The following is a 12559-nucleotide window of genomic DNA, read 5'->3' as shown; positions in this document are numbered from 1 at the left end:
TAACTCGCCTCAAACGCTTGTTTGTGGTGTTAAAGATTTTCTGTCCACGTCAAATTGGTGCTGATTAATGTGTGATTTCCTTTTTAGCAGCAGTGGTAGAAATAGTCAGGTTCATAGCTGGCCCCTGCCAGTTTGTGTTTGTCTGAGTGCAGGGACTGGCGCTAAGGTGTTAGATTCCTCTGAGAGGGAGTGTGACTGCTCAGAGAATGGATACTTTTAAAGTGGGGTCAAAGGTAAAAAAAAGGGATAAAGCACTTGTGCACAATTAACCTATTGAGAGTAAGAATATAAAGGTATTTTCAAAATAAATGCAGTGACTCATCCCCATTATTGAGCACTGTATTATTTTCCCATTTTAAGCACCAGCAGACTTTCTTGGTAGGAATGTTGGCATGATGTGCAGGGATTGTAGGAAATGGAAAATGTGTTTGTTTTGTACAGAAAACATTATATCAAATGTGTAATTCATTAAAAATATCTGACTGTATCTATGACTAACTTGAGTACTAAGCATGTGTCAGATACATGCATAAGGAATATTACATTTTAAAATATGTGTTTCTAATGGTAGGTCTGAGATTTTGCAAATCTGTAACAAAAAACATGTACTCTGCTAAACTATTCAGATCACAGCTCCACTGATAAAATGCTACAACTGAAAAGCTTATGAAGAGACATTTCTCATTTTTATTAGATCATCTTAATGCTACAACGTAAGACTAACCTTTCTTAGTTCAGAACAAAGCATTGGTGATGAACAAAGTAGAGTACTTTATGTGGACATTTATCAACCAGTGTTGACTGTAGACTGTATACATTCATGTTGACCATGTGATCCTGTCAGACACTGTTCCTCTGTTGAACACAAAATGGTTACCCACATTTTCCATTGTTAAAAGGACTTCTCTGTCTTATATTAGGTTAGCTTTGACCAAAAAGAATGTTTTAAGTAAAGCTTTCCTGCTCTGGCAGTGAGGGAAACCGCAGCTCTACATGCCCCTGAAGCCGCTCAGACCATTTTTTATGAGAGAGAAAGTAACCGATTCCAGTCAATCCCTGATGTGTGGTAAAGGTTACCTGGCTGAGGACTTTCACCATTGTATTGCTTGCTAATACTTTATTCTGAACAGATTCAGGTACAGGATCTAGAATTAATCTACCATATTGTCTTTTGAGTCATTTCACTTACGACTAGAGGTAGCACACTGTTGAGTTTTCGACCAAATAAATAATATACTATAAGAGGGAGGACCAAAATGACTAGATAATCTTGGTAAGTTCTCTAGTTGAGAACTAGAGACTGTTCAGTGCTTATTATGTTTCCATGGGTATCATATAAATGTCTCAATAATACTGAGGAATTAAATGGCTAGCTGCTGGCTCCGCTTGTTAGTGGCACAGGAATCCTAGGTGTCAAGTTACCTTACAAAAAAATGAATCCAGTACCTCAAGCAGTTACGTATACAGGGTTTTGAATTGGCTAAAAGAGCACTTGTATTAGTTAGGTTCTGTTGGTAAATATCATGACACAAGGTATTGCACTTGGTATTGTGTGTGGAAAAGTTGGATTGGTGCGTCCTTTTGCAATCTTTTGTTTGCCTTTGCCGAGACAGAGATGCTCTGAACCATGCAGAAGTGCTACCTCAGAAGTTGCCCAACAGTGGGATGTTATACCTTGAATTTTTTTTTCAATTTCAGTATTTGGTTTTATTCCATTTGAATAGTTATTTGTGACAAAATAATCTCAAGTCAAATTATGACTTAAAGCCAGAGTTTCAAGTCATGAATAGTAATTGTTTATGAACTGTTTAAATTCTATAAAGATGTGAGTTCTAGCACTGGCTTGGTGCCCGCAACTGCAGCTCAAATTGCTTATCATGTGTGGACAGCCTGATGGTTGCAGTTTAAGGAGTCTTAGGGTTGCAGAAAGCCCTTTGGCTTTTCAGAGTGTGGGCTGGCTGAAAGAGTATAATATTAATCCTGTCCAAGTTAGACAAAAGTGCTCTATACATCTGACATTATTACAGTAGCCCAATTTCAGCTTGGACTGCCTCAAGCTGTTTTTAGGCCCATTTCCTTTTCCTCTTTCTTTAAACTTCTGGAGCCATGGGAAAATTTAGCAACACTCCGAACATCTCGAGCAAACTGAGGTTCCTCAGATTGACCCCTCATTAGATTTGACCTTTTAGAGCTTTGCTAATCCATGTATGAAATTGTTTTAAAGCTAGCCAATGCCCATAATTAATGTGATTGGCTGTGGCTGGAATCAGTGCCGACCTCCCTGCCAGTACAATGAGTCAGACTTACAGTCCGTGCACTGTAGTGGTTTTGCAGTGAAATAATATTGGCTACAGAAGGACAGGGCTGCTCTAGCCTCTAACAAGACATTCTCATGCCTGCCAGCATCTCACTGACCGTGTACTTTCAGCTAACTGCATGCATTTACTGTTTGAATATCTAACTTAAGTGAATTATCTGATTTTTCTTTACTCTCACTTCTCCAATCAAGACTGCTCAAGGCTTCCTTGAAATGACAACACAAAAGGCAGCAACTCTTATTCCCTCCTTTTGTATTTATAGACACTTGCCTCACTCTGTCCCTGACATCTTTTATCTTTCCCTTTCAGGGCCTTCAAGGACTTCCAGGGTTGCCAGGAAAGCCAGGGAAGAGGGGCCCACGAGTGAGTGTCTCCCAAATAGTGACAAGTCTCCCATTTACCTTCCTCTTTTTTTCCATTATTATTTTTTTTTCTATTCCCTTCTAAAATCTTCCACATATACTACACTTTATCTTAATGATGCCTTAAAGCCTGAGTCTGCATTATGGTGAGATAACACCATTAGAAGTGCACAGACATGGAAGACCTCTGAGCATTTTGATCAAGCACCCAGTGACATCTTTGGATTATGGAGCATTATTCAGCCAGACGTTAGTTTGCTTTGGCTCTGGGTTTGATCAAACTGTGCTTCTCTGCTGCCAAAGTCCATTTGTAAAGCTGGAGAGCAAACAACCATAAGCTACAAATCTGTGGGTTGCCAATTTAAAATTAATTGAACACATATGGTAGGTATTAGATGGACATGAAAAAAATAAGGTAACTTGTGCAAGCATATATATAAATTTCCAGAACAAGTGCTTTCTATCCCATTCATAAACAGTACTGGTACTTAAATTAGGCATACACCCTATGTTAACATTGGTGAATGCTTCTAGTGTATTGGACTCAGTCCTCTGGTACCATGTCTCTCATTCTGGGGCTCAGTGTCAGTCTAGAACTGTGAGCTCCTGATGGAACCAAAGAGAGTGAATGCAGATGTTATTTTAAGCTCATGTTTTCAGAAGAAACTTAAGAAGAGGGAAAACATTGGAAGATGATTTGTCCCAAGTGACGCTTTGTTATTTTGATTTCTTTTTAAAGCCCTATTACTGATGGTTGTGCATGTAGTTGCTGCCCATTTAACTGCCTTGTCACATCCCTTATATAACAATGAATGAAGCACATTTTGAACTTGGCCTTACAATGAGTCCTAAGTTGAAATGAATATGGTAGACCTTAAGGCAATGGAAGTGTGGAGTGATATGGAGTCATAGCAGTTTTGGTTGCTCTTTTGCAGAGCCACTGCTGAAGTACTCCTGCAGAGCACTTGTGCTCCCAAGGAGTGTGCATGTGTGTGTGTACAAGCTACCTGCTGCAACCTGTGAGACTGCGCCCTGTGGTCGGGCCTCAGAGGGGTGGGCTGTGGGAACCCAATCTCTTTAAACAAGGAAGAAAGAGGGCTTTGTCCCCATCTTATTAAAGGCATTTAAGACCCTGTCTGGAGCTCAGCAGTTCTATCCAGTAGCGTACCAACCTCTATAGAGTTCATTCATCATCAAACTCTTGAGACCCAACTGCAGGCCACGCCAACTCAGAAAGGAAAAAAAAAAAAACATTCCGATTGTTTTCTTGAACTATCAGAATTTTCCTGGATAGGTCATGTGATTAGAAAAAAATACCTCACAGCTACACACATGATCAACAGAAAACTCTCGAGTGGACTCTGGGAAAAAGCCTGTACAAACATGTGGAATAAAAGCGATATTCACTATAGAAGAAAACTGTATTTTTTTTAAACATAATGTACTTCCCTATAAGTTAATGAACAGTAATGCCCCTATGTATGCCGCTCAAGCAGTCATTAAACTCTGCTGTTTATGTTTCCCCATGTTTTGATATGTTTTTACACATGAAAAGAGATTTACTGAGCAGAGGGCTAAATGTGAGGGCTGCTGTTCCTCACTACTGCTGATGGTTGCACACACACTAAACAGCACCAAATCCAAATTTTGTTTGTGTGTGTATGAGTTTAAGCCACTGTTTGTTTCATGAACTTAAAAGGCCTCAAGAAATTGAGGACATGTGTGACAAATTTATTCTCCTCAACATTGTCTGATTTGCCAGTCAGCAACTCTAATCTTTGGAAGGTCCTTATCTCATTTCACGTTCTCCTTTTAAGTCAGATATAGTAAAAATTGCAGGGAGATATGGTGTGAAACAAATAACTGTTGCTACTGCAGAAAATGTGTGGTCTTTTCTGGGAAAATGTGGGCCCACTTACTCATCACAAAATCTTTACAGCAGTTGGAATGACATGGCACCATTAGGGCTTTACCTCCCTGACAGCGAGGTGTCATGTCTGACTGAGCAGACAGTCTCACCGCGGCTGCCGACCGGCAGCATCTCTTACACGTGAGAGCGTCCACGTTCCTCGACACAGCCATAAGCCCGACAGAGAGCCGGAGTTCACCCGGCCCTGAAGGGGAGGCTTGAGAGTGGATCAAAGAGGGCTTTGTGCAGAGAAACTGCCAGTGTGAAGTCAGTGAGTGATGCTGGGTTACTGTGAAATTGAAAACATTTGCATAATTTCTAAAGGGATGGTTGACAGTCTTTGACATGACATAAGGAGTCTATGGAGGCTCAGCTCTGGTTTTGCCACTGGTTTACTGGCACAGAAAACTGAACTGCTTTATGTCTGTTGTAAAAAATTCAATTCTTTTGAGATGAATTACATTTGTAGGCATGAATGAGCAGACTCTCAGAGGCTTGATTAGGTTTGTCATTATTGGTTACACAGACATTTTCCACTATTGCTTGTACTTAAGCTAATAGGGAGCACATTTAGAGAGTTGAAGTTAAGGGTTCACACAAGATGCCGGCAACTGTCAGTTTGTTCATCACCACTGAATTTTTTCCTAAGCATAGGGTGGGAAAAACTGCAAGCATTTGTACATTGTCTAAACAATTTTCCATGCATTACTTCAGTATTAATGTACTGTAACACACCAGTCATTTAACCAATACCTAGTAGACGAAAATAGCTCTGTATCAATGTATATGTATCAGTATGTGGTAGGTCTACCTACATGTCACCTCTGGTGCGAAGGAGGTGATGCATTTTATATTTCCAGGTGCAGCTACAGTATTTGTTTTAAACAAATGCATAAAATAAAAGTGAACTGCTGTTAAGAAACAATTGAATCATCAACACACAACCCATGGAAAAGGCCTGTACACCTCAGACAAGTTTCTGCATTGAAATGATTTGTCAACGAACCAAACAAAAATAGCCACTCGAAACACTCGATGGTTGCAGCTTCTCAAATATGAGTGTGTGACTGATTTTATGTATTGTACTGTTTTTGACACTATATAGGCTTCACAATTAATTGATTAAAAAAAAAGATATTTGCAAAAGAATGGCTAGTTTCAACCCAGTCACACTACTGGCTCTTTTCCTCCTAGATCAATAATCTTAGAGAAGCAATTAGCACATACTTGGCACCAAAATGTTGCCAAATAAAATAGAGTTAAGATCTTTTTAATATACATAATTTTGACTAATCATCAGACTAAAGACACTGTTTCCTCCTGTGCAGTCCAGAGAAGGTGTTAGCAGGTCTGTTCTGGGTTAATGGCCTATAACAACAGTAGCACCCCACGTGTCATTCCTGTAAAAGTCATTGGCCCACATCGTAAACCTGGTCACAGCTCTGACACACAGGTGTCTTTCATCTGCGGGCCTCAGGTGTGAGTATCTATGTGTTTGTATATGCTGACCTGGCTTTACATTAGTGCTCACATGTGTGTTTTGTGTTTACTTGTTGGTGGTATCTCAGTGGGTTCTTCCTGTTCGGAGCTCCTTTCAGTAATTAAGCAAAGAGGATGTTTATTCCACTTCTCACCCACATGAAGATAGATGGATAAAGTGACTCATTCTCCCCATTATCCTGGTCTCCACTAGGAAAACACCCGCCCACCTTGTCATCAGCACCGTGCTTCCTCATCTTATGTACTGTGAGAATGCAATTTGTAATATTCTGTCTCGACCTCCCCATTTCTCTCTGTCTCCTCCTCCCTTTGCTTCCTATCTAGAGAAAATGACTTCCATACGTTTTAATATCGAGCGAGCAAAAGAGGGAATGCTCTGAATAGGGGAGGAGGAGGAGGAGGAGGAAATCTGTAGATGAGCTTCTGTTAAGTGTCTCCATATGTCCTACAGTGAGCGCCTGCGAGGGGAAAGGTCTGGCCAGTTCGAGGGGAGGGGGGGAGCTGCCTGGTCTGTTTGACTCCTCTCCACAGTCTGATAATAGAGCACAGATAAATAACAGAGACAGAGACCGGCTGGATCACCCAACCGTACTCTTACACCTCTTGGCCTCCTCCGTCTGCTTGACTCAGAGTAATCCTATCCCTCACTTTCAGCTCCAGCTCGGGGGGAAAAGGTTTTTCTTTGCAACCCATGGAAAGTCTGAACAGCTCAAAGAACGGGCCGAAGATACAGTAGCTTCCTGTTCGAGCCATCTGAACATGTTTCAATGCTTTCAATTTTGCTGGGGAAGATTTTCCATGCTCAGCATTTCAACCCGGCTCCACACAAATAGTGCAGTTGAACGGAAGACTTTTCAGTTGGATGCTTCAGGAAGTTGTGGCTTTATTTTTCCAAACAATCCCTCTCTACAGCTTGCTTGAATTTACAGTCCCTCCAACCAGAAAAAAATAGATTCTGTCTCCTCACTCTCCTGAACATCCCACCTGGCCTGACTTGCAGTAGATTGTCAATTTTGATAAAGCGTTTTGGAACAGATAGCTGCATGCATTACATCTAAGCACATTATATATTACAGATACCTAGCTTGTGGCACAATGCGATTGGGGAATATGGCGTGATGGATGAGTGGCCTTCACTTTGTGGGACCCCAGAAACCAGTGGAAAAGTGTAAGGATGAGGAAAATCACATCCATATGTCATTGGACGGGCAGGCAGACAGGCAAGGCAGGCAGGAGACACACACAGTACGTCTCACAGAGCACCTATACACAAACACAGAGGGACCTCGGGGCACTGCTGACCTGTCCCATAACACAGGCAGCACACAGTGTGTACATACATCTGTGAATACCTCACATATAACACTAGCCACCCCCCCACCCACCACCCCATTGTTGCTGAAATGGAGGCCTGCTCAGTGACCCTGATGATCACCTTTACTCTGTGTCTTCCTTAATCATGTGTGTGTCTTATTTTCAGGGTCCCCCTGGCCCACATGGAAACCCTGGTCGTCCTGGACCTCCTGGAGTGAAGGTACGGCATTGATGAATCATTGTCATTTCAAATGGTATTTTTCTTTTTTTTTTGGAAGGAATTACACCTGTACTATGCACCAGATTGAGTGGATCCTATGATAAGTTCCTAATTTTGTACACCAAGGATGATCACTGATTCTTCTATCCCTTTCAGACTGATTGGCGAATACTAAACAAGAATAACTTTATCTAAGTCATTAATGGACAGACTGGCAATATTTAATATTTTTATTTTTTGTCAATAAATTCTATGAAAAGTCCAAAACCAACAATAAATTTGTACTACTAACAAGTATTGCCTATGTAGCCATTAGCCAAAGCCTGATGCACTCACTGAGCACTATACGCCTGTTTATTCATGCAATTATCCAGTCAGCCAATCACGTGACAGCAGTGCAATGCATAAAATCATACAGCTGCAGGTCAGGAGCTTCAGTTAATGTTCACATGAAGCATGAGAATGGGGGAAAAAATATGTTATCAGTGACTCTGACTGTGACATGATTGTTAGTGCCAGACAGGCTGGTTTGGGTATTTCTGAAACTGTCCTGGGATTTTTACACATAATAGACACGTAGTTCTAATCAAGATGAAATGTTCAGATAATGTAAATTAAAAAACAATTAAATAATTGGCTTTTTATGGTTCATATAAACATAATACTGCTTTATGCACCATATCTAACTGATGTAACAAGGGCATTTAAAAAACAATATGAATTTGAAGAGGAAGTATTTCTTGTGGTTTTTCGTCTTCATCCAATGTTTATTTGTGATTTAACTTAGTTTGCATGTCTGAGGTCAGATCCTCTTGGCTTCAAAGTGCAACTCTTTACCCTCTTACAAAGCCATTTGTTTCCATTCAGGAGAGAACAGCAGTTTTAAGTCTTTCTGACTCACTAATTTGCAAGTACTTGACATCAGTCTGTGTTCCAGCTGGTTTGCACTGTCAACAGAGAGGGTTGCTTAGCGCCATAATATGTCAGTCTGATATCACAAGAGTCTGCATGTTAGACTTTGCTGGAATAAAATGGAAAATTGCTCGTATTTCAAGCCTGTACCTAGTTCATTCAAATGCATTGAATTTCAACATTTTCCACAGTCCTTAAGCATTTAAAAAACATAATTGATACCATGCTTTGGCCCGCTTTGACCAGGGAAAAACTATAACTCTTATATCGTACATATGTGCTAGCTGGAGCCTAACCAAACCTGGCCTGGCTCAGTTTGACTCATTTGCACACAAACCTCAAATAGCAGACTGTCTGGTCTGGCACAGTTCTAGGTCATAAGAAAAATGAACCAGCCAGATGAAAACATATCGTATGTTAGCTGAAATTTAGTTTTGAATATGACACTTCGTCTGGATTTAAAGATGATAATTTGAGACAAGATGATGTTCAGTCACCTACTACTGCAAGTAGCCTACCATTAGACTTAAAAATTAAATGAATGGAGGCATAGAATATGCATATAATCAGTGGAAGGTAGAAGTGCTTTTTAAGGCCATGAGCTTTCAAAAGAAATACCCTAATTTAGCTCTGTTTTGAGCTTAAACTCTTCAGATAATCCAGCTGAGGTGAAAACCTTCAGACAGTGAAAAGACACAGTGTTCATGTATGTATATTGCTCTTGGCTGAAGCAGCACTCCTGGGCTCTGTTAAGAAATCATTCTGGAGAAAATTCCCACAGACTGTTCAATGCCAAGTTGTAGCTGACACGAACATGCAGGTTTAAATGGACCGATATACTGTAGATGGGAAATTTTGTCCTACTTTCATCAGTAACTCAGTCAATAAAACCTACTCTTTTGAAGCAGTGCATGTCTTTCCACCCAAGACTGAACTGCTGGTGTGCTGTTGCCTTTTGCACAAGAGGTTTGGGAAATGGCGCCCATGTTCCTTTTAAAAAGAGATGTTAGCTGCAGGATTGTACCAAAATGAGTCACAATGCAGGATTTATTCCCACACCCAAACTTCAATTTGTTAAATTAAATGTGTCAGAACACTTGCAATCAGCTGATAACAGCTGTTGTTTGATTACAATCCAACGCAGTGCAGCAAATTCTTTCTCCATATACTTATTTCTTTATATGATAAGTGCTTAGCACAGGAAATTATCTATTTCTCCATGGACCTCAGACATTATCATTACGTAGATTACTGGGCAGCTCTTTTACCAGTACAATTTGACATCAAATGCTGACCTAGAATGCACTGACAGGATTCCCACTGCCCAAAAAGGGAGAAGAATGTACACGTTCACTCCCCATCACTTCATGCTGGATTGATGTAAACCGAGTAACCGGTGGGCATAAATGGACTAAATGTTTGTGTAAATACAAGCACTACACTCTCCAATAAGTAGGGTGAAGTCATTACTCTGTGATAGTGTAAGTGCAAACTGCAAGCTCCTCTGCGCCTTGTAAAGTGGAAGGCTTTGGCAATCTAGAAAATATGCAGAGAACTGGTGCAGACGAGGATGTATTTTGTGCTTGGTGGGGGAAAAGTGTCTCTTTGAGTATGAGAAAATTTCCTCTGTTTTATGTTCTAGGGACAAAAAGGAGATCCTGGACTTTCCCCTGGTCAAGCCCCAAAAGGATATAAAGTATGCATATTATCACATTTCCTTCTTCTGAAACTGCTCAATTACTTTCAGACACAGTCGTGTAAATATGATGTTGCATTTAATGTGACCTAATTTGTTGTTTTAGGGAGAGCCTGGTGTCATGGGCCCCCCTGGACTGCCTGGCCAAAATGGACGAAAGGTAGAAGATCAGTTTGGGCTCACAAACTCAAACTGTGTGTTTGTTTGTGTGTGCAAATCTACAAGGAAGTAACTGATATCCGTCAGTTTACTGGCTCTGTCCCAAATGTGTGAAAGTTTATATGCTAGGTGTGTGTATCTGTTCTTTTCCTGTCCTCAAAATGTTTTCACACATAAATCAGACACAGAGTGAATGATGTGACTGAATGAGCAGAGTTGTGTATATAGAGGATCAGTAAATCAAATGTACCCTCTCAGCCATGGCCCTGTCTGAGCTTCCTTTGAGGAGGGAAATCTGTGAAATTGCAGTGTTTAGAGGCTCCAGCCAAACATGAATGTTTGAGCTCTTGTTTGGAAAGCAGCCTAACATAATGCAGGAATCAAGAAGCACACCTGTGTTTTGGCTCCCCTGTGGGTTGAAATACAAAAGATTTGAATAGCTGAGCTGTTACATCATCAGTATCGCAGGCCTCCAAAATGAAGAAGGAAGCTGAGGAAACTAGAAGTTTTAGTGGGTGAGGCTCATGTTGTATTTGCTTCCTCCAAATGCATGTTATGTCATTCACTTCTCTGGCGAGCAGTTGTTTCTAAAAAGTAGGACAAGTTATGAATGTGGGTTAGTTGTGTGATGGGGTCCTGCAAAGGATTATTTGTCTACATTATTTGACTTTACATGCCCCTGTGTTGGGTTACCCTGACAGAGAGTGATGGTTAGCAGCAGAGTGTTTTCTCCATGGCCTTGTGCATTTTATCCTTGGCCTTTTCCCAAAGCCTGCTATCCTGCTCACAGTAATTACACATCTCAAGTGGACCAGAGCCTCTTGGACTTCCTACTATGCACAGTGTGCAAATAACATAGTACTCTGTAGCTGACTCTTTTTTTGCATTTTGTTTGTTTTAAGACAGTATGTTTGCATTAGTTATTTTTTCCACATATAAATATGTTTCAATTTGGTGACTGCAGTGCTTTTTAATCACAGTATCACTGGTTTACTTATCTGTGTAATGGAGTATCATAAAACATAATACCGACTATCGTGAAAGAATAAAGTTGGTGATATTTCATATTTGTTGTTACTATCAACAAAATCCCATGAAAAGACCAAAACTAACAACACATTAGTCTGTCTCTCTCTACTTTTTGGCTCCTCTATCCTGTCTCTGGCACTCAGCCCAAGCACAGGCCAGCTAGGTACGGTTGTAACACCTAACATTATTCAATAAGTGTAAATTGTGCATTTGTTTTTGGACTATTTTCGGATACGGATTAACACACATTTTGTGCCAGGTCATTTCAGAAAAACTTCTGTTCAAACCAGAACCAGTGCAGTGGAAGAATTGTTTCACAACGCATCTAAAGTTTCACTGGTAAAATCAACAGCACGAGTCATGTAGAATATTTGCTCGCTGCGTGTAGCGGTGGCTGATTCCAATAAACAGCAGGCCTCGCAAAATTCTCCACAACAGCTGCCATCTTTGCTATCAGTTACCTCCCATTGCTGGAGAGGGCGACAACATGCAGATAATTTCTGTGCCAAAAACGTTGCAAATTCAGCATTTCCCCCAGATTTATCCTGTTAGCAGGGGGAAAAACCTTGGAAACAGCTCCTAAACCACTGTAGGACACAAAAATTCAAGCCCAAATATATGAAATTAGTTTAGGCTTATCAGATTTTTATGCAGAGGGAACCACCCTACTTATTTAGCAGCAGAAAATCTCTCAGATTTAAATGAGAAATTGAATTAATATGCATTTCAGATTTTCTAGAATCTCTTAGAATTTCATTTGTGGGTCACAGACTGTTTTCATTCTGGTTAAAATAAGAATGAAAAAGGGAAACTTTGCAAAGAGAGCCACTGCTGAGTTACCTGACAGTCTGTTGCTGCTGCATGTGTTCAAAAAAAAAAACCACACACACACACACACACACACAAAGTAAAAAAAAAAAAAAAAACAAAGTCATAAAAACTTGTGGAAAAAAATCCTCAGACGGGGCATCTTTTAAATTGCACTCAGCACACTACTCCTTTTGTGGCCTGCTGTCAGAATTATACTCTGTCCAGGACAGAAAGAAACAAGAACTGTGCATCAGTACAGTAAAGGTCACAGTGAGGTCAGGATACAGACGTCAGAAGAATTCTAATTAAGAAAACAACTGTCACACAACA

The 12559-nt window shown here is 40.4% G+C and overlaps 1 protein-coding gene across 1 annotated transcript in view; it reads left to right on the top strand.

Annotated features, from left to right (window-relative positions):
- Window positions 1–12559, top strand: part of LOC108874454 (collagen alpha-1(XXVII) chain B-like) — a 70389-nt gene that overhangs the window by 16258 nt on the left and 41572 nt on the right. The window contains 4 exon segments of the mRNA XM_018662958.2: window positions 2628–2681; window positions 7570–7623; window positions 10178–10231; window positions 10338–10391. Coding sequence (XP_018518474.1) covers window positions 2628–2681; window positions 7570–7623; window positions 10178–10231; window positions 10338–10391 — 216 coding nt within the window.

Source organism: Lates calcarifer, linkage group LG13 (genome assembly GCF_001640805.2).
Source record: "Lates calcarifer isolate ASB-BC8 linkage group LG13, TLL_Latcal_v3, whole genome shotgun sequence".
Classification (NCBI taxonomy): Eukaryota; Metazoa; Chordata; class Actinopteri; family Centropomidae; genus Lates; species Lates calcarifer.
Note: the sequence above shows the minus strand (reverse complement) of the source record. Positions and strands in the feature narration are given on the sequence as shown.